Genomic DNA, 21,532 nt, shown 5'->3' with positions numbered 1-21,532 from the left:
GAGCTTGCATGGATAAAAATGGCTTCCCACTTCAGAAGTTATCTCTCAACACTAAAGAGGCTACAAGGAACTGTGCAACCCTGCAGTTCCTTTGTATCCATGCTGCCTCTTCACATGAGTAATGTGTAAATAAGTACAGTCATACATTGGAAGTCGAATGGAATCCGTTCTGGAAGCCTGTTCGACTTCCAAAACATCCGGCAACCAAAGCATGGCTTCTGATTGGCTGCAAGAAGCTCCTGCAGCCAACCAGAAGCCCCGTCGGGCGTTCGGGTTCCAAAAATAGTTCGCAAACCAGAACAGTCACTTCCGGGTTTGCGGCGTTTGGGAGCCAAAATGTTTGAGAACTAAGCTGCTTGAAAACCAAGGTACGACTGTATTCAGTATATCCCATGGGGAAATCTGATCTTTAGCGTTGCATCAGAACAAATGGTGATTGGGTTTGTTCTGATCTCTATCACAAAAGAGCAGGTATTCCAGGGGAAAGTGGCATGGCAAAGGTAAAACCACATGGACCCATGCCCAGAAGGCACGGGACAAGTGGGAAACTTCTTGGAAGGCACAGGGGTGCCAACTATAGGGGGCTCTGGGTGCCAGAGCACCCTACCATTGTTGTGGGTGCACCCACACTGCAGGGCCCCCATGCAACTTTTGAGGTCTCGCAAGACCTTGGAAAGCATCCTGTGGCCCAAGTTGGCTCCCCTGGGACAAGTGGAAGTGTGGAGAAGCCCTTTGTCTTCTTCTAGTGTGTTTCAACAACAGCAGCCACTAGGATTAAAACTGCACATGCTTTAGCTCACCTGGATGCAGGATTGGGCTGCCCATTGCTTTTGAAAATGCCATTCTCCCTACCACAAGAACTGCAACAAAACCCTTCCGTATCTTGAAGAATATAGCCCTGGAACCCATGCAATATTTTAAAGTATTGTTTGTTATCATTCTTGTAACACTGCAGAATCCGCTTATCTCTGGAGAAAGAGATAGAGAAGCTGAAGTCAGAAAAAATTCTGTGGAAATGGAAATATGAGGAGCTAAGAAAGTCCAAACAGCAGAGTCTAAAGCAGGTATGTTGCAAAAGGCAGTTACCATGGGTAACTGAAAAATAAATGAAATTTCTTCTCTTTTGTTGTCTTGCTCTCCCATACGTACAAACTTAAGATGCAGATTCTGAGTTATGCCGAAGTAGAAATGAATACATCTTCCATGTTTTATTACATTTCTATGACTAGGCCCTACCCTGCTTTCAATCCACCTTCTGTCTGATTTAACATGGAAAATTCAATAATTATTCCCAGGGTGTGGTTTGAAAAAACACATGTCCACCACCCTTCTGAAGCTGTGTCTGGGTCAAAGTTAGAAGGTCAGAGTTACTGCCTCAGATCCGTATGTACACTGCATTGGGATCCCTTACAGTAGACAGCTGGGATATAAATGTAATAAACCAAGATATGATCATCTGAACACAGCTTTTTACATATATTGCTCTACTACTACAACAACAATCCCATGGGGTTCTACTATAAGGTAAAATGGATTACACTTCCATACATGATACCTAATGCACCTGCTGAAGGTCAATTTTAGCAAATTGTGTATTGATTGTGTGCTATAGAAAATGAAATGATAAGGAAAATCTAGTGGCAACTAACTTTTTAATGCTCTAAAACGGAACCTATGAAATAATTAGCAGGATCTTGCTATAGAAATATAGCCTCTCCAGTGAACTTGCTCAGGTTTCAAACCTTCATATATACTATCATGTATTTAAGACAGTTATATGCTGATTGATCGTTCACATTTCTAAGCTGTAGACATCAAAACAAACCATACAAAAGGAAACAATAAAGCAATAAACATAAAACTGAACACTACCTTGAAATAACCTGCTGGAACAAGAAAGCCCTTAATCATGAGCATGAAGGGGAATGCCTGTCTAATCTCAGTTGGGAGACAGTCTTGGGCCCACTGCAGTGGTGTACCGTGGGTTGTCAGCACCCGGGGCAAGGCAAGTAATTTGCGCCCCCTAACCCGTGGATTTGCGCCCCCTAACCCGTGGATTTGCGCCCCCTAACCCTAACCCCCAGATGTTGCGCCCGGTGCGGCTGGCCCCCCCTGCACCCCCCACGCTACACCACTGGCCCACTGCACTTAAGCACAGCTTCTAGTAGTCATAAAAACATAATATTCAATGTTAAGTCTCATTATAATATTATTATCCTTGATTAGAATTCAGGTCTGAGTTGACGTGCCTTCTGAAATAGGGTGGAGAGGGCAGTACATATATAAAATAGTAATAATGTGAGCATCCATCGAAAGCTGCAAACTTATACACACTAACCTGCAAATAAGATGCTGTTCCCAGATATTATAATATATGTCTGTCCTCTGCTAGTCCTATGAAAGTGATGATTAAGAACAGTGTTCATTTTAGTCCAAGAAACTTGCAGCTTCCTTCACTGACCACTGGTGAGCAGTATAGACTTGCAAATGCTTTCTTGCCAATAGCATGAATTCTCCCCCTCCCAGGAAAATGCATTTGCTCATTATAAAATTGCTTTATGTTAGGTTTTTCTTTTCTTTTTTGAAAGGCTGTATTTGTGATTTGAATATATAGCTATTTGTATTAGCACTTACATGTAATTGCATTGCTGGATGATATAGTATGTTCTCCATAATAATTTTCCTCTTAATCTTATAGAAAACATAGCTAGGTTACATAGGTAAATTAAGGTAAATTATCAGACTGAACAGAAAGAGTGTATCTGGATTTTGTTTAATCAATGTGAAGGATGGATGGAAATTATTTTGAAATGCAACATGTGTGTTCAGTAGGTCTTTCAGCTGCAGGATAAATTGCTTGTAAAATGTATGGTGCAACTATAAATCACCATAATGCTTCCTTAGGGTGATTTCAGATGCTTCATTTTATCCAAAAGAATATTGCATCTTCAAGATCCACATCAATATGGCTTGTTAAAGGTTAAATCGGTTTTTAAATTATGTTTGAAGCAACCTGGGTATGTCTCCATCGTAGTACATGACGAGAGAATCAAATTATTGGGTGATTCCAATGTAAAGAAAAATGTTAAGAGATTTTGGAGATGCTTCCAACACAATAAAAAAATGGCCCAGTTTATAAAAAAAAAATGCACCTAAGTATAATTTGAGCATGGAAACACTGCCAGTAGATTAATGGAAGATTTTATTCCACATAAACAGCTGTCTACAGGTTATGCGAACCCAGAAGTACCAGAACGGGTTACTTCTGGGTTTCAGCGCTCATGCATGTGCAGAAGCGCTAAATTGCACTTTGCACATGCGCAGAAGCACTGAATTGCGACCTGTGTGTGCGCAGACATGGCGCTATGGGTTGCGAATGTGCCTCCCGCATGGATCACGTTCACAACCCGAGGTTCCACTGTATTTCTTTTCTGTCCTGTTCTCAGAGATTATGGTTTTTGTAGATTTATTTATTTTCAAGTTTATATGTCTACCTAGATCAGAAGTTTCCAATGTGCTGTATTCAAACTGTTATTGGGGTTCAACTCACATCAACTTCAGCTAGCATGGCCAATGTTAGACATCAGGACGGCACTACATTGGTTACGCTGACCTAGATTAAGAGAGTCCTTAGTGCCTGAGATAACTGCTTGAACAGTTAAAGTAGTGGAGGCAGGCGGCTTAATCTTACACTGATGACACCCAAAAAGCAGCAGGAAGAACATAGCAGCTTCTTGCGTGTCTGGAGTCCCACCTTCCTTCCTGCTTAGGGATGCCGGATGCAAAATGGTTGCCAGGGGCAGGTTCTTGCATCTTTGGTAGTTGTGTAAAAGAGATGATTGTAACTGTCAGAGCTGCTCGAAGATCCTAGCTCACAGAGGATCACGCTAGCCAGCAATCATTAAGTAAAAGTCTTTATTGAGTTACAGTTTCCATTCTCAAGCTGCTGCGTGCAACTCTACGTCTAGTAGCTAGATCGGCGAAGCTCCGTCTGATTCTCCGCCCCTTGTGCACCAACTTAATATCCTAGCCCTGCTCCACCTTTTCCGCCTGACTGTTCTCCTCTGGGTCCCTCTGCCCCCCGGGTTTCTTCCTTCCGGGATTCTTCTGACGCTGACCCGGACCCTCCTGCCTCCTTGCGCCGGGCTTTAGGACCTGGCTCCCTTTCCGGGCTGCTTACTGCGCCGCCTTCCTCTGCATTTGAACTTGGCGCGCGCGCCCAACCTTCCACTTTCCGCTTAACCGTTTCTTCGCTCCCCGATGGAGGTGTGGCCACTCCTGACTCATGCCCTCCCTCCTGTGGTGAGCTGCCGTTCGTGAGCTCGCTGGTAGGCACCTGCTTCTCTCCCCTCCTCGAGGCTGTAGATGCCCACACTTGAGAGACGGTGCTTACTGTCAGAGCTGCTCGAAGATCCTAGCTCACAGAGGATCACGCTAGCCAGCGATCATTAAGTAAAAGTCTTTATTGAGTTACAGTTTCCATTCTCAAGCTGCTACGTGCAACTCTACGTCTAGTAGCTAGATCGGCGAAGCTCCGTCTGATTCTCCGCCCCTTGTGCACCAACTTAATATCCTAGCCCTGCTCCACCTTTTCCGCCTGACTGTTCTCCTCTGGGTCCCTCTGCCCCCCGGGGTTTCTTCCTTCCGGGATTCTTCTGACGCTGACCCGGACCCTCCTGCCTCCTTGCGCCGGGCTTTAGGACCTGGCTCCCTTTCCGGGCTGCTTACTGCGCCGCCTACTGAGAGCCAGTGTGGTGTAGTGGTTAAGAGCGGTAGTCACGTAATCTGGGTAACCAGGTTCGCGTCTCCGCTCCTCCACATGCAGCTGCTGGGTGACCTTGGGCCAGTCACACTTCTCTCTGAAGTCTCTCAGCCCCACTCACCTCACAGAGTGTTTGTTGTGGGGGAGGAAGGGAAAGGAGATTGTTAGCCGCTTTGAGACTCCTGAAGGGGAGTGAAAGGCGGGATATCAAATCCAAACTCTTCTTCTTCTTCTTCTTCTTCCTCTGCATTTGAACTTGGCGCACGCGCCCAACCTTCCACTTTCCGCTTAACCGTTTCTTCGCTCCCCGATGGAGGTGTGGCCACTCCTGACTCATGCCCTCCCTCCTGTGGTGAGCTGCCAGCGCTTGCCCCCTGGCTCCCTTCCTCCTCCCTGCTCCCTAGCGGTGACGCTGGTCCCGATTTCCAACTGCTCTCCTCTGAGTCCCCTCTGGCTCTATCTTCCTGGGGTGCCCCCCTAAACTCCCCCCTTGCCCTGGCCACTGGTGCTCCTTTCTGTGAATCCTCTGATTCACTGGAAAGACTCGGAGATCTCGGGTCGTCGTCATCACTCATCTTTTCTTCTGCCTCCTCCCCTTCGCTCTCTGTTTCCTCCCTTGCCCTTGCCTCTGCTCCTAAACCCCTGACATCCATCCCCCCCTCGAAGCCCCCCATTCCCCCCTCCCCTCCTTCCGGTGCTGGAGCTGGGTGCTGCTGTTGCAAAGGGACGAACGTCGGATATCGTTCGCTTCCCGTGGCGGACCTCCATCTGAAGGCTCCCGGGTCTTCCTCCCTGCTCCCGTCGACGACGGTCACCTCCGCTTCCATCTCTGTGCCGCCGTGCTCGAAACCAGGGTCGTCCCCGAAAACGTCCATGTCCGTCTCTCCCTCACTTCCTCCTGGCGGCGTTGCTCGTCCTGGGCATTCCAGCCACTTTCTGCGGAACTGCTCCTCTGGTTTATCGTCCCACCAATACGAGGGTTCTGATGCAGATCCCGAGGGTGACCCCTCCGGGGAACGGACGTCTTGTGTCGGGTCCTCGTCCGAGTCGAACCCCCGGAAAGTGCTGGCCGAAAGCGTGGGCGTGAAAAGCCAGTCGTCGAAAAAGTCTGCTGGCATTGGTCTATGTGGGAAGAGGGCGTGAAACTCGTCTTTGAGTAGAGGTTCGTCCAAGGCGTAGCCCGGCACCCAGCTGTTCGCACTGGCCGGGGTGCCCTCCTTGGCGAGAAAGTATTCTACCCCCTCTTCCCCCCATCTGGAGTCCAAAATCTCCGTGACTTCGTTGATGCGCTCCTTCTGTGCCACTCCCGCGTGCCCTGTTCTGTCTCTGACCGGACTCGGCGTCGTTCCGGGTTCCTGGAACCTGTGCGGTGCCTTGTAGGGAGTGAGCACCGATCTGTGGAACACCGGATGCATTCTGGAACCCTCCGGAAGTGCCAGTCTGAAAGCTACCGGGTTGACCTGCTCTTCGACTTGGTAGGGCCCCAGTTGTTTATGCCCTAGTTTCTTCTTGGCCAACGACCAGGCCGGCACTGCGTGGGCTGCTAACCAGACCCAGTCTCCCACGTGGAGCTCTTCGCCAACCCTTCTGTGCTTGTCCGCTTGTACCTTGTATGCGTGTTTGGCCAGCTCCAGGTGGCGCCTCAGCTGATCGTGGACTTCCTGCAGCTCCGACGCGAACGCATCTGCTGTCTGCGGCTCCCCTCCCCCATTCTTTCCAGTCCCGGGAAGGTTCTGGGGTGCCTCCCATTGTTGGCGAAGAACGGCGTGACCCCCGTGGACACGTGCTTCGTGTTGTTGTAGGCGAACTCGGCAAGCGGCAGGTAATCCACCCACGTCGCAGGCTGTTGATTTGCATAACATCTCAGGTACTGCTGCATGATGGCATTGACCCGCTCCGCTTGTCCGTTGGTCTGCGGGTGTCTCACCGACGCCAGGTTGATCTTGACGTTCAGGAAGCCCATCAGCTTCTGCCAGAAATTCGAGATGAACTGCCGCCCCCGGTCGGACAGAATAGACCGTGGCAGACCGTGAACCTTGAACACGTGGTCTATGAACAGTTTGGCGGTTTGCTCCGCCGTGTCCACCTTCGCACACGGAATGAAATGTGCCATCTTGGAAAACAGGTCCACCACCACCAGCACTGCCGTCTTGCCTCTCGAGCTGGGCAGATCCGTGACAAAGTCCAGGGCCACCCTCTCCCATGGTTCGACCGGAGTTTGCAGCGGTTCCAACAGTCCGGCCGGCGGTCTGTGCACTGGCTTGGCCCTCTGGCAGGTGTCACACCTCGCCACGTAGTCTGCGACCTCCCCTCTCATTCCAGGCCACCAGAAATCCCTGGCTACTAATTCCACCGTCTTCTCCTTGCCAAAGTGCCCGGCCGTGGGCGCGTCGTGCAGCTGCTGCAGCACCTTGGCGCGAAGGTCGTCTCCCGGCACGTAGATGGCCCCTTTACGGATGAGCAATCCATCTCGTAGCTGGAAACCGTCGGCCGCAGCCTTGCCCCTTTGCACCTCTGCCATCTTTGCTTGCACGAAGGAGTCATCCTGCAACGCTCGTCGCACCGCCTCCAGATCCACGGTGGCCGCGGCGCACGCCCACACTGTTGGTGCGAAGATGTGCATGGCGGCCGCTGGCGTTGCATCCTCCAGATACTGTGGCTTACGGGAGAGGGCGTCCGCCATGATGTTAGTGTCCCCCGGGACATACTCTATTCGGAAGTCGAAGTTCGCAAAGAACTCAGCCCAACGTATCTGCCTCTGGTTTAGGAACTGTGCCGTGCGCCAGTGCTCCAGATTCTTGTGGTCCGTGCAAACCTGCACTGTGTGCTTGGCGCCGATCAGGAAGTGCCTCCACGCTTTGAACGCTGCATGAATGGCCAGCAACTCCCTGTCCCAGATGGTGTAGTTCTGCTCGGACTTGCTGAGCTTCCTGGAGTAAAACGCTCCCGGTCGCCACACCCCCTGCTGGTCCTTCTGCAGCAGGACCGCCCCCACGGCTCTGTCCGAGGCGTCTGTCTCCACCCTCATCGGCCTGCTGGGGTTGACATGAAGCAGCTGCTCTTCCGACGCGAAGAGACGCTTGAGTGCCTGAAAGGACTGCTCCGCCTGCTCCGTCCAAACTAACTTTTTTTCCTTGGAGCTAAGCGTGTCTGTGATGGCCGCTGTCTGCATAGCGAAGCCTTTGATAAACTTGCGATAGAAGTTCGCGAAGCCGACAAACCGTTGGACCTCCTTCCGGTTGCGTGGACTCTTCCAATCCAACACCGCTCGAACCTTGGCGCTGTCCATGGCGAGCCCCTTGTCAGACAGCTTGTAGCCCAGAAAGTCCACCTCCGTCACGTCAAATTGGCACTTCTCCAGCTTGGCGTAGAGCCTATGTTGCTTTAGCCTGCTCAGCACTTCCTTGACGTGCCCGTCATGCTCCTGCTGCGATTCCGAAAAGATCAGGATGTCATCTAAGAAACAGACGCACGTCTTGTAGAGAAGTCCCACCAACACGTGATGCATGAAAGCTTGAAAAACGTGGGAGCCATTTTGCAATCCAAAAGGCATAACTCTATATTCGTAGGTCCCCAGTGGCGTGAACATGGCCGTCTTCCACTCATCTCCTTCCCGCATGCGAATGAGGTTGTACGCCCCTCGCAGGTCCAACTTGGTGAACACTTTTCCCTTCCGCACCTTCGCTAGGAGGTCGTCGATTCGGGGCATGGGGAAGTCCGATGGCTTGGTCCCACTGTTTAAAATGCGATAGTCCACGACCAGTCTTTTTTGGGGCGTGTCTCGCTTTTTAACAAAGAATACAGGACTGCCCCCCGCTGCCTTGGACTCTCGGATGAAACCGCGCTCCAAATTATGATCTATGAACTCCTTGAGTTCTTGCAGTTCGTCCTCTGACATGGAATACAGTTTCCCTTTAGGCAGCGCCGCCCCCGGCAGCAGGTCAATTTTGCAGTCATATGGTCTGTGAGGGGGTAGTCTGTCCGCCTCCTTTTCGCAGAAAACTTCCAAAAATTCTGCGTACTTGTGGGGAATCGCTTGCAGCGTGCCTAGCAGCAGCTGTGACTCCTCTTCCTCTCCTTCCTGCCGGGGCACGATGCAGTGTTCAGCACAAAAGGAAGAGCCGAAGATCAGCTGCCTCTGGTACCAAGCCAGCGTTGGGCTGTGCTTGTCCAGCCAACTCATTCCCAATACAATGGGCGTATCCGATAGTTGAGTGACATTGAAGCTGATGACTTCTGTGTGATTCCCAAGTCGCATCACCATCGGTGGCGTCTGCTTCACCACTTGCCCCCCTAGCAGCTCCCTGCCATCCACCGTGACAACCTGCAGGGGCAGTGTGGCCGGCAGCAACTGTATAGCGTGCTTGTCGACAAAGTCCTGCCCTATAAAGTCCGCATTGCTGCCCGAGTCCACGGTGATTGGCACGTCCATGGTGATGCCATTGGGCAGCTGGAGAGATGCGGTGAGCCTCACTACTGGTTTGGGCGGGAGGGGGTTCACGGGCTGTAAAATCTCTGGGGACTGTGTCACTAACACGTCTGGCTGGGCCCCAGTGCCTCTTCCTCCAGCCAGACTGCGTCGTTTCCCTGCTGTGGTCCACCTTGCTGTGTCGCTGCAGTCACCATTGCTGAGGCTGCAGTGAGCTTGTGGGGCCTCTGGGGACACTCTTTCGCCATGTGCCCTGGCTCCTCACAGACGTAACACTTCCTGTTCCCTCTAGGAGGCTTCGCTTTCACCGCTGCCGGTGCTAGGGCTCTGGTTGCTGACTGAGCCCTTGCACCTCCCACCTCCATAGGTTCCGCTCCTCCTCCTGGTGGAGGCGTGGATTGCGCCCGCGCTGCGTCTCTGGGAAGGAAGGAGGGGCCCCTGGCTGGTTCGCGCCCTCCACGCCCTTCGTCCCTGCTCCACGGACGTTCTTCCAGCCGCACCCCCACTGCCAGTGCCCTCTGAACGACCTCCTGGGTGGTCCGGGGTCTCTCCCCCCTCGCGATTTCATCTTTAATCGAGCTGTGCAGCCCCTCCCAAAAGAGGTCTCTCACAGGGGCCGAATCTCTGTCCCATTCCAGGGCACTGATCAAAGCGAAAAAGCGGGCATGATATTGCCTTACGCTGGCCCTCCCTTGCCTTAGTCCATGCACCTCCTTCCGGGCAAGATCCACGTCAATGCTTGATAAAAAACACCCATCCATCGCTTTAATAAAGGCATCCGCATCTTGGAGCGCCGGATCCTTATCTCTCCATAGATTGCGCAGCCATGCTTTAGCATCCCCATGCAAATGGGACATGATGAATCCCACCTTCTCTTGCTCATCTCTAAAGTCTTTATTCAGCAGTTGCAGTGCGCACAGTACATCTGCTCTAAAGTTGGGATACTGTTGCAGGTTCCCATCGAAGTGAGAGACCAGACCGCCTGTTCGTCTCGCCAACCCAATTCCCTCCTGTCTGGGTGTCTGCTTTGTAAGCACGTCTAACCTGACTTGGAGATCCCTGCAGGCGGCAGCTGCCTCCTCCTCTCTCTTCCGGGATGCAAGAGCCTCTGCAGTCAGTTGTGACACTGCTTTTCTGAGTTCCTCTATCTGCTGCTCAGCCGTCATGTCGGCTGCCGTTCGTGAGCTCGCTGGTAGGCACCTGCTTCTCTCCCCTCCTCGAGGCTGTAGATGCCCACACTTGAGAGACGGAGCTTACTGTCAGAGCTGCTCGAAGATCCTAGCTCACAGAGGATCACGCTAGCCAGCGATCATTAAGTAAAAGTCTTTATTGAGTTACAGTTTCCATTCTCAAGCTGCTGCGTGCAACTCTACGTCTAGTAGCTAGATCGGCGAAGCTCCGTCTGATTCTCCGCCCCTTGTGCACCAACTTAATATCCTAGCCCTGCTCCACCTTTTCCGCCTGACTGTTCTCCTCTGGGTCCCTCTGCCCCCCGGGGTTTCTTCCTTCCGGGATTCTTCTGACGCTGACCCGGACCCTCCTGCCTCCTTGCGCCGGGCTTTAGGACCTGGCTCCCTTTCCGGGCTGCTTACTGCGCCGCCTACTGAGAGCCAGTGTGGTGTAGTGGTTAAGAGCGGTAGTCACGTAATCTGGGTAACCGGGTTCGCGTCTCCGCTCCTCCACATGCAGCTGCTGGGTGACCTTGGGCCAGTCACACTTCTCTCTGAAGTCTCTCAGCCCCACTCACCTCACAGAGTGTTTGTTGTGGGGGAGGAAGGGAAAGGAGATTGTTAGCCGCTTTGAGACTCCTGAAGGGGAGTGAAAGGCGGGATATCAAATCCAAACTCTTCTTCTTCTTCTTCTTCTTCCTCTGCATTTGAACTTGGCGCGCGCGCCCAACCTTCCACTTTCCGCTTAACCGTTTCTTCGCTCCCCGATGGAGGTGTGGCCACTCCTGACTCATGCCCTCCCTCCTGTGGTGAGCTGCCAGCGCTTGCCCCCTGGCTCCCTTCCTCCTCCCTGCTCCCTAGCGGTGACGCTGGTCCCGATTTCCAACTGCTCTCCTCTGAGTCCCCTCTGGCTCTATCTTCCTGGGGTGCCCCCCTAAACTCCCCCCTTGCCCTGGCCACTGGTGCTCCTTTCTGTGAATCCTCTGATTCACTGGAAAGACTCGGAGATCTCGGGTCGTCGTCATCACTCATCTTTTCTTCTGCCTCCTCCCCTTCGCTCTCTGTTTCCTCCCTTGCCCTTGCCTCTGCTCCTAAACCCCTGACAGTAGCGTTTGGAGTTTAAATGGACAGGACAGAAGCCCTATCCTATTTTGCATCATGTCCACCCACTGTAGCCCTTTATGCTCCGCTTACCTAGAAAGCTGAGTGCCCCTCTGCAAAAACTGGCAAGGCAACAGGTAGAGATGCAGTAAGAAGGTTAACATGGAACTTTGGATTGTGGCCCTTCAGTCTTATCACAAAAGCAGGAGTGGGGAACTGGTGACCCTCCAGACAGTAGTGGAGGGTGGGGTGAGTTGCAGACACTTCCCTGACCTCCTGGCAGATGAACCACTGCTGGTCACTAGCAGGGGAGGGGTGAGGTGGGGACAAGCTCACTACAGTGCAAATGCAGTTAAATCCAGCACTTTTGCTGGTCCATTGTCACTGTGCCACTATTCCCAGTGTTTCACCCCACCATCTTAGCAACTCACCTGCCAGGGGGTCAGGTTAGCATCTCTACCCTACCATGCCCTATACTTCTGCCTTTGGGTGCTGCTGGACTACAACTTTCATAATCCCTGACCCTTGACCATAGTCTGACCATGGGGCTGATGGTAGGAGTTTGGAGTGTATCAACATTTGGAAGGCCACAGTTTCCCCATGCTTGCGTTAAATATTATTTTACTACCATGAGCAGCAGTAGGCTTCAGTGTGAATTATAGAACTTTTTAGAAAGCCATCAAATCGGGCTTGCTAACTCCTGAAGCTGAGAAACTAAGGAATGAAACTGAATCAATAGGGGGTGCAAAAGGTCCACCATCTTGAAGCCTTGGCTGTTTCGTAATGTGATAATTTAAAAGCAGTTTTCTCCTCCACTTGGCAAATAGAATGTAAACATACAACCCTACAATCATGCATTGAAATTCTGTGTACAGTGTTCAGATAAGTACCCACACCTGCTGCAAATGTAAACATACATCCACACCTGCTTAATTAAGTATGTAGAAAGAAGAGAAGTTAGATTTGTTCTTCCATACAGCTCCTGAAACTATGTATTTCTTTTATTTTAAAAAAATCAAACAAGTTAGAATGTAAACAGAACTGTATCAACTTTGAAACAAAAGAAGGGCATGGAAGAGACTCATTCAAGCATCTTTTCTCTGTGTCTTATTTAAAGCACAACTTGATTTAGTTCAGCCTTTATGTTTTATGGAGCTGTATGCTGGCGATTGTATGGAAAACCTATATGCTTCCTCCTCTGCAAAATTAAAAGAGGAGAGAGGAAACCTCTTTCCAGCTTGGTAGATATAGATGTGACCATGAGATATGTGGGTAATACATGATCTGTGCTTAAGGTTATCCTCAGAGTTGACCCATTAAAATTAATAGCCCTAAATTAGTCATATCCATTAACTTAATGTCTATTTTGAGTAGACCTATCATTAGATAACAACCCATTTTTTAAAAATAATAATAATCATGTAATTTAGATTGTTTAATAATAGTAACAGCAACAGAAACGTAAAAGGGTTAAACTCTATCTTCTTCATAAAGATAAATTCATTCACACTTGACATTTGATGTTTTTCCCCCTGAAGGATGTTTGCTGAAAATGTTTTTCCAATACACCATGCCTCTTTACGGTGGCTTTTTCTGTCACAAAAAAGGGGGCAGGAAATGAATGTGTTTGCCTGGCTTGCCAGCCAATCATTAGTGCGGCCAAATGCAAAAGTGGGCAAGGTTCCTGTTCCTTTAAGAACTGTGCAAAAAATGGGGTGGAATTGACACCAATTTCCATCAAAGTGTCATCTTCAAATCAGGTAGCCTTCAGATGTTTTGGACTATGACTCTCATCCTTCTTAATCCTTGGTCACACTGACTGGGGCTTATGGGAGTTGTCCAAGAAATCTGGAGGGCACCAGATTGAAGAAGGCTGAGCAGTAACACAAGGTATTATCTGGCAGAGGTGTTTACCTGTCCTCCTAGCAGGTGAGTTACTGCTGCTTACTGGGAGGGGGTGAGGTGGTGCCATGCTAGCTTCCAGGCTGGTGGATCATTTATGCTTATGGGGGAGGAGGAGAGGAAGAGGGGTGATGTGGCAGGGAGGTCTGTGTTGTGAAAATGCACCAGCAGAACCAATATGCCGCTCCTGCTGATGTGTTTGCACTGTGCTGACCCAACCACCTTGTCACCTCTTTCCCTCTCATAAGCATCACCAACTCATCTTCCAGCAACCTAGTGTAGCAGGTCCACCCCAATGGGCAATCCGCATGTTCCCAAGACTCTGGTTGAGGGGTTGTTGTAAAAAACAACAATTGTTTCAATAAGACAAGGGCAATTTCTCCAGGGAATCTCAAACACCTCCATAATCTTTCCTGTGTTTTTTATGTATCTGCAGCTCAGAAACACCCTAGTTTTTCCTCCACCTGCTTGTTCTTTGTTAGAATTCTTGCTCAGCTGCAAGTTAGATTTCTGCTGACTTCAAGATTGTCACCCTTTTTTCCACATGGACGTTTGTTGCCCAGAATAAGTGGGGGGGGGGAGGAAAGTACTTTCACCAGCTGTTGGATAGGAGGAAAGATTTGCAAGAGTCAGACCAATCTCCCTAATGACTGTCAAAGCTCCATATGTTAGGAAGAAGATTGTAGTGAAGTGTTGCTTCCTTTAAATAATAAACAAGCAAACTCAACTTCAAATCATGAAGACCAAGCATACCCCGCTGTCACATTCACATCCTTTGCAGCAAAGGGGCAACGAACAGCAGTAATACAATGCGGTTTCAAGTACCATTAAAACGTGTTTGATGGAAGCACGGTACCATCCTTTGAAATGTAAACCAAATATCTGTTGTGAAACCTTGAAACACATGTGGGAATTAGCAAAGACTCTTTCTGCTTCCTGCAAAGTTAGGATGTCATTGAGGCAAATTAAGAGATGAAAGCTCGTGTTTTTACGTCAGATCTTCTGGTTCAGAATGCCCCAAAGCAGCTGCCCTTTGGAGACTTCAAATTAAATTAGAAGAAATAATTGCTATAATCCCTTTGCCTAAAACAATTTTTGCCATTTACATAGGGTTTTGAACACAGTTTGTATAATCTATTACCACTGCCACCCCTGCTGGTTTCTTCTGTCATAATCCAATCAACTACTAGAAAAGCATGCTAATGAGTCTTTAAAAATCCCATTTGGAATGAACATCAGGGGCTCCAGCTTTCCCTGCCTAGTTGTGGAATCTAAATTCGCAAAGTTCTCAAAAGCAATCTAGATGAAGCAAGGCGATACACTGGATTGTGGATTTTGCTTTCCTGTGATGGAAATTCTTTTCTTCACTATGTGGAAAAACTTTATTATAGTAGAATGGAATGAGAAATCCCTGATAACATATATAACATGACCCCCACTAAATCAGTTCCGGGTATGTTCACAGTATCTTTCCATCACATAGAAGTAACACCCTATTGGCCTGATCCTGAATTTGTTTCAATTGGAAGTTCAATGAGGCTTAGTCAGTGCACACAAGATTACAGACTAAGGGTGTGTATACATTGTTGCTACATCGTTATTTCCTCAGATTGGATCAAAGCTATTTTGGCAGTAGACACATCAAAAATAAGAAATGTTCACTGCAAATGACAGGATAGATATGGATTGTTATTGCAAGCATCATGTATACAATGCTTCCTAAACCAGCAAAGTGACCATTAACGTTAAAAATCTGGCAATGGAAAATTTCTCTGGTGCCTACCTTCCTTTGATGCTCTAAGCATGTGCTTATTTTGCTTAATGGTTAATCTAACCCAGGTATTTATGCAGTCCGAAAAAGAGAGAGTGAAAAGTAAAAATATTCACCCACTTTAACTCTCCAATTGGCTCTCCAATTATGGAATCTAATTCCATGTGAGCTCAGGCAAGCCCCTCCCTTGAAAAATTTAAAAGAGTCTTAAAGATTCCACTTTTCAGCATGGCCTTTGGAGCTCAGTCTAAGGTATTGGATGCTGTTCTTTGGAGCTGGGTGGGTTACTTTGGTGGTATGCTGGCGTGTATCTTCCTGAGGTGGAATTGGATATTTTAATGGTTTTAACTAGTTTTACTGTTAGATTTTATGGATTTCTATTTGCACATGGCCTCGAGCCACTTTGAGAAGCAAATCTTGTTTACAAAGCAAGCTAAAAGCTTATAAAAATAAATATATATATATTTAAAAATACACTGATTTTACAAGTTTTTACAACGAAGAATCCAGTACTGATAAGAGGATTTTGGAACTTCATTCTTTCATTGGTAAGTGCATTTCTGGACTAATACTTTATACTGGCCCATCTTAGACAGCTAGGCCCCAAATTGAAGCATTTGACATCTGTTCTTATGTTGTATTTTGCAATAAAATACAGTAGTTTCACTCCTGGCACTTTTGATTGGCTTTCCCAATCTGTTCTTTTCAAAGGGGGCCATCCACATTCATTAAAATCAATGTGGATTTTGCTATTGTGAGTCAATGAGGCAAAACAGAAGAATGGGCCCAGCAAATCATCATTCCTTCCATAAAATTGTGCTTGAAAAAATACTCATTATTTTCTCTTTGTCTCTGTTGTAGTGTTGGTTTATGCTGCACTGTGACATTAGAATGGGTGATTCCTTGTGACAATTTCAGCCTATAATTGCCTATAACAATTGGAGTTTTCTGTTTGCCTATGCTAAGCTTTGCAGTGGTGGTATGAATTTAAGTGTTCTACACTTGTGAGAGCTCCTTGTGCGTTTTAAAACCCTGGAAAACAAGGTTTTAAACCTCCTCATGTTCATAGTGTCTTCCACCTTCAGAAATTCAGGCTCCAGGTTATGGAGGGTGACGACAGATGCAATGTAGGGAAGGAGCTAGAGCCTTTGAGCAGGATTCAACTAAGCTGTTGTGCTACAGAAGGCACCATAAGAACTCCCGCTAGCACAATGGGACTTCCCCCTTCTCTCACCTCCTCCCCACATAATTTCACAGGTCAGGTTGGGAGAGTGGGCACAACCCCCCAGAACAGAGCACAGGGTGAAGAGAGGGGAGATCGTTCCACTAGGCAAGCAGAAAGACATGTGCTGATGGAGCAATCTCCTTAGCGTGATGTTGCATTCCTTTCTGTTTCCCTAATCATCCCGCTCATGTGCTAAGATAAAGAGTCACAATCCAGTGAGTTTATTTAGCAGCATATTTTTATGTTTTAAGCCAGGGGTGAGTAACCTCAGGCACAGGAACAAAGTTGGTCCTCCAGGCCTCTCTCTTTCATCCTAGCGATTCTCTCCTGACCATATGCTCACCTATTGGCTACATCCTCCTTGAATGATTTTGTCTGGCTGGAATGTGTTCTTGAATTGTGACTGTGCCTCTTGCTTGCTTGTCAGGGAGGAGTACAGAGAATGTGTGTGGGGTGTGTGTGTGCCTAAAACCTCTGGCTTTTATAGGGCTGGAATTTAATTACTGGGCAAAGGTGAGCATCACAGCCATTGCTCTGTTTACTTTTGCATCTGGACCTGTTTACCACTGAGATGTAGTAAACCTGTTTTTGCCTATGAGAGAATGTGCCCTTCAGGGCTAAAAAATTGTTTCCTTACCCCTGTATTAGGCCATCTAGAGACTATCGTTCAGATGATGCTTGCAGATGATATCCTAATTTTTCAGTGATGAGCCAACTTCTATTTTTCAGTTTGGGATACATAATGATGTACATCAGACTGAAGTAACAAGAATCACAGAAAGTTTAGAGGAAGACCCTGGACCCAAATCTCATAACTCTATGAAGATCTGGGACTTACAAGCAGAGGTATGTTTAGATATTTCTGAAGTGTGTGTTTACACAACGAAAGTTTATAGATCCTTTAGAATTATGTTAAATATGCTGTCCTAAATATATGCAGAACACATGGTACCCTGGATGTAAGTAGTATTTATATCAGGGGTGAAGGTTTCTATGGGAGTCTATTAGGAGTCTGAAAAAGCATATTGGAAGAGCACATTCAGTACATCTTGGTTGGAAAACTATTGGTTGAATAGTTTTTAAAAACCATTTTCATAAATTCAGTTATTTTTGTCTTTGGGAATCTGGAGAAAATGAAGAGTTAGAATAAATGTTTACCGTATTTTTCACTCTATAAGACGCACCAGACCACAAGACACACCTAGTTTTTGGAGGAGGAAAACAAGAAAAAAGTGAAAGCAGCAATCCCTCTTGCTGTTCTGGCTTCTGCGATAGCTGCGCAGCCTGCATTCGCTCCATAAGACGCACACACATTTCCCCTTACTTTTTAGGAGGGAAAAAGTGAGTCTTATACAGCAAAAAATACAGTATATTAAGGGAGGGAAAGGAGAACGACAAATTCTGTCTTTGAATAAAGGTAAAGGTAAAGGTACCCCTGCCCATACGGGCCAGTCGTGTCCGACTCTAGGGTTGCGCGCTCATCTCACTTAAGAGGCCGGGAGCCAGCGCTGTCCGAAGACACTTCCGGGTCATGTGGCCAGTGTGACGAAGCTGCAGCTGGTGAGCCAGCACCAGTGCTGCACACGGCAACGCCGTTTACCTTCCCGCTATAAAGCGATACCTATTTATCTACTTGCACTTAGGGGTGCTTTCGAACTGCTAGGTGGGCAGGAGCTGGGACCAAATGACGGGAGCTCACCCCGCCACGGGGATTCGAACCACCGACCTTACGATCAGCAAGCCCTAGGCACTGCGGTTTTACCCACAGCGCCACCCGCGTCTTTGAATAGTTTGCTACAAAAGGGGTTTTAAAAAGGTAGAGTGGAGAATGATTTATATATACATGACTGAAGGGCCATGTACAGGTTCTTTGGATGAATCAATTTGAGAGACCCATTTTCCCTCCTTAGTTTCTTTGTGCAAACTTTAAAATGACTATTTGAGAGTAGAGAAGTTCAGGTAGGACTCTTAGTTTTGTGAGATTAAGATTAGGTGTGAGTTCTTGAATACACTCATATAGAAAATGTCCCCCCCCCCTTCAAAATAGAGTTCTGCACAAGCATGTTATTGAAAAGTTTGTCATTTAGGACACCATGGTCTCATCATTAAAGTTAATTATTAATCATACAGTTTCCACTATGGAATTTCTAAAAGACAAATTTACCGTACTTTTCCATGTATAACATTATGCTTTCTTACTTAAAAACTATGGTATGTTAAAAATTTGGGCTCATCTTATACATGGATAGGTGGCTTTTGCGATACGTGCATTTTCTAGCACCCCCCTAAAAAAAGCTGGACAACTCTGGCCCGCCACCCCCCCAAATATGGTAATATCTTTTGCCGCAAATCATTATCTCTCTCTAGCGTATCTTCATAGAAAATTTAAAAGTGTTTCCTCTCCCTCACTTTTTCACTAATGTGAAAAAGCACCCAACCACAGCACACTGTGTATAAACCCTACACAGGGAGGCAGCAAGGCGTGATTTTCATCAGGATGACAGTATGAAGAAAAGGGAGGTTTAATATGTTTCCCTTGCCTCCAACTGATCCTGATGGAAAATTACACCCTCTGCACTGCTGCATGGAGAAAGAAGACAGAAAAAACTCTCACTGTTGCCACAGAAAACAGTTTCTGAAGAAAAGTGTTTTTTGGCCAGTCCCCCCTGTAGATCACTTGTACTTTCTGAACAAGAATGGGAGACCATTTGAAGCAGCATGGGAGTTGGTGTCTAGTTCAGTAGGGATGGGATAATAGGTAAGACTTTGCCCTTCTGTAAGCTGGAGCCTACAATGAAATAGTAGCATTCATTTACAGCAGGGACGTCCAGCTCCCAATGGACTATGATCTACTCACAGTATAAAAAAAAACTGGCAGTGATCTACCCATTGTCAGACCAAATTTGTCGAGCTTTATTTGGGAGGGGGAGATCGCTGAGGGGCCAGAGATCTACCAGGAGCACCCCGCGATCTACCAGTAGATTGCAATCTACCTGTTGGACATGCCTGATTTACAGGATTGCAACTGGGCATCCCAGACAGTATATTTTCAACAGCAGCTGTTTTCAGACATTTTAACATGATGAAACCATTGTATTAGTTTACTGCCAAAAGCTTGCTTGCATGTTTATGAACCTGGAAATGGGAAACTGGTAATAGGCTGGTGGAAAAGTCTTAAGGGAGACAAAACATGAGATAAAATGAGTAGTGTGGATGATCTGATCTGCTTATCAAGGGCATAATGGTATTAAAATACTCTCTGGATGTCATTTGCTCTATGTAACCTGTCGTAAGTGTATAGTCAGGATACCTCAGAAACTATTGTTTCAAACTGCAAACCATATATGACTGCTCTGCTCTCATTTAAAACCTGTGCAATTGTAGCATAGCTCTTTTGAACACTAATAGTCTTGTATTGATTTTATTTTGTCCTTGTTGAGCTCTTTAAATTTAAAACAGCTGTTTTGCCAGTAGTTGTTCAGGATAGCCTGAGGCACCGCTCTGTTGTCTTTAACAAGGATTCATGACCTCCTGGTGTAGGAAGTCTTTAGGTCATTTTTGGGTTGCTTGTTTATGAAGAAAAAGAGGGTGAGCGTTAAAAATGGACTTTTCAGTAGAGATTATCAGAGTAAAATTTTCCCCAGAAACATAGTAAATTGATAATAACTAACCTCCTCTGCTGTGAATAGGCTTCTGTATGATGCAAAGTAGTAAAAAGAATACACACACACACACACACACACACACACACACACACACACACAATAAGAGAATTGTTCCCACAAGTGGTTATGGTTCAAAGCATGCATGGCAATTGCAGAGTCATTTGTTTAAAAACTGCCCTAATTATGTATAAAGCAAGAAACAGTTATAGAACAAAAGGGTCACGGGGATGAGGAGAATGGAACCTTTCCTTTGGGGAATGGTCATAGCTCAGTGATAGAGCATCTGCTTTGTTTGCAAGAGGGTTCTAGGCAACTTCAGGCAGAGCTGAGAGGGGCCCCAGTCTAAAACTTTGGAGAGCCATTGACAATCAAGGTAGGCATTACTGAGCTAGATGAACCAATAGTCAAACTCACTAAGAGGCAGTTTCCTATGTTTCTCCCACCACCTTCTGTTCCTAGGTTGTGTTCACACAGCAATTTATTTGGGGCATCCCCAAACTCTGCCCTCAAGATGTTTTAGGACTACAATTCCCATCATCCCTGACCACTGGTCCTGTTAGCTAGGGATGATGGGAGTTGTAGTCCCAAAACATCTGGCGGGCCAAGTTTGGGGTGCCTGCCCTAACTCTTAATTTCCACATTATATTTGAGCTTTCACACAATGTAAATCTCACTTCTGGGAATCTAGAGGAAGTTGAGAGCTCATTTCCGTGTTAATTGCTTCCAGGGGAAAAAAATCATTTGCAAATCCATTAACCCAGAAAACCGTGGGGGTAAAGTGACAAAATTAGGGGGAGTAGACCAGCATACAGTTTTTTCCTGCCTATTTTATGGAAGAAAGCATACAGGGAAAAGAGGCACACACATATGGAAAGGGTGAGAGAGTAGCGACATCGTCCAATGACATTTGTTGTGTGTCACAGCACACTCACGGGTGTGACTGAAATTTAGCATGATGTGCTAGTATATTGGTCAGAAAGCCATAGTTCCAGAAAGCAACCGCTACTGCAGTTTGAAATGAAAGCAAGATGAAGATGCTAATGCAATATTCCCCACTTCTGAATGAAATCTTAGTCTCTCCCCACTCCCCCAAGGCATTATTCCCCTCAGATATTAGGAGTGAGCTTGCCTGGGGGTAAAGTACTTGGAAATATAAAAAGGTAAGCAAGCTAATGCGTATTAATCACAACAATTCTATTAAATTATTATTAGCAGGCATCGTTTTACAGTCTGAAGAACCATGCCACAGCTACAGTAATAAGTAAAATGTCCTCTCTCCAATCAAAAAATGAAGAAAAGCCTTAATGTAATAGATAAGTACAGGCTTCCTTATCCTCGGCCCTCCAGATGTTTTAAGATTACAATTCTCATCATCCCTGACCACTGGTCCTGCTAGCTAGGGATCATGGGAGTCGTAGGCCAAAAACATCTAGAGGGCTAAGGTTGAGGAAGCCTGGATAAGTAGAACATGTCTTTGGAACATTTTGAAATGTTCCCAAAAATATAGC

The 21,532-nt window shown here is 47.2% G+C and overlaps 1 protein-coding gene across 1 annotated transcript in view; it reads left to right on the top strand.

The window, feature by feature from the left end:
• Window positions 1-21,532, top strand: part of CCDC102B (coiled-coil domain containing 102B) — a 604,790-nt gene that overhangs the window by 529,266 nt on the left and 53,992 nt on the right. Inside the window, exons 6-7 of the mRNA XM_081205635.1 lie at window positions 956-1,064; window positions 17,089-17,205. Of these exons, the coding sequence (XP_081061761.1) occupies window positions 956-1,064; window positions 17,089-17,205 (226 nt within the window). The remainder of the gene's footprint in view (window positions 1-955; window positions 1,065-17,088; window positions 17,206-21,532) is intronic.

Source organism: Podarcis bocagei (genome assembly GCF_964188305.1).
Source record: "Podarcis bocagei genome assembly, chromosome: 8".
NCBI classification, from domain to species: domain Eukaryota; kingdom Metazoa; phylum Chordata; class Lepidosauria; order Squamata; family Lacertidae; genus Podarcis; species Podarcis bocagei.
Note: the sequence above shows the minus strand (reverse complement) of the source record. Positions and strands in the feature narration are given on the sequence as shown.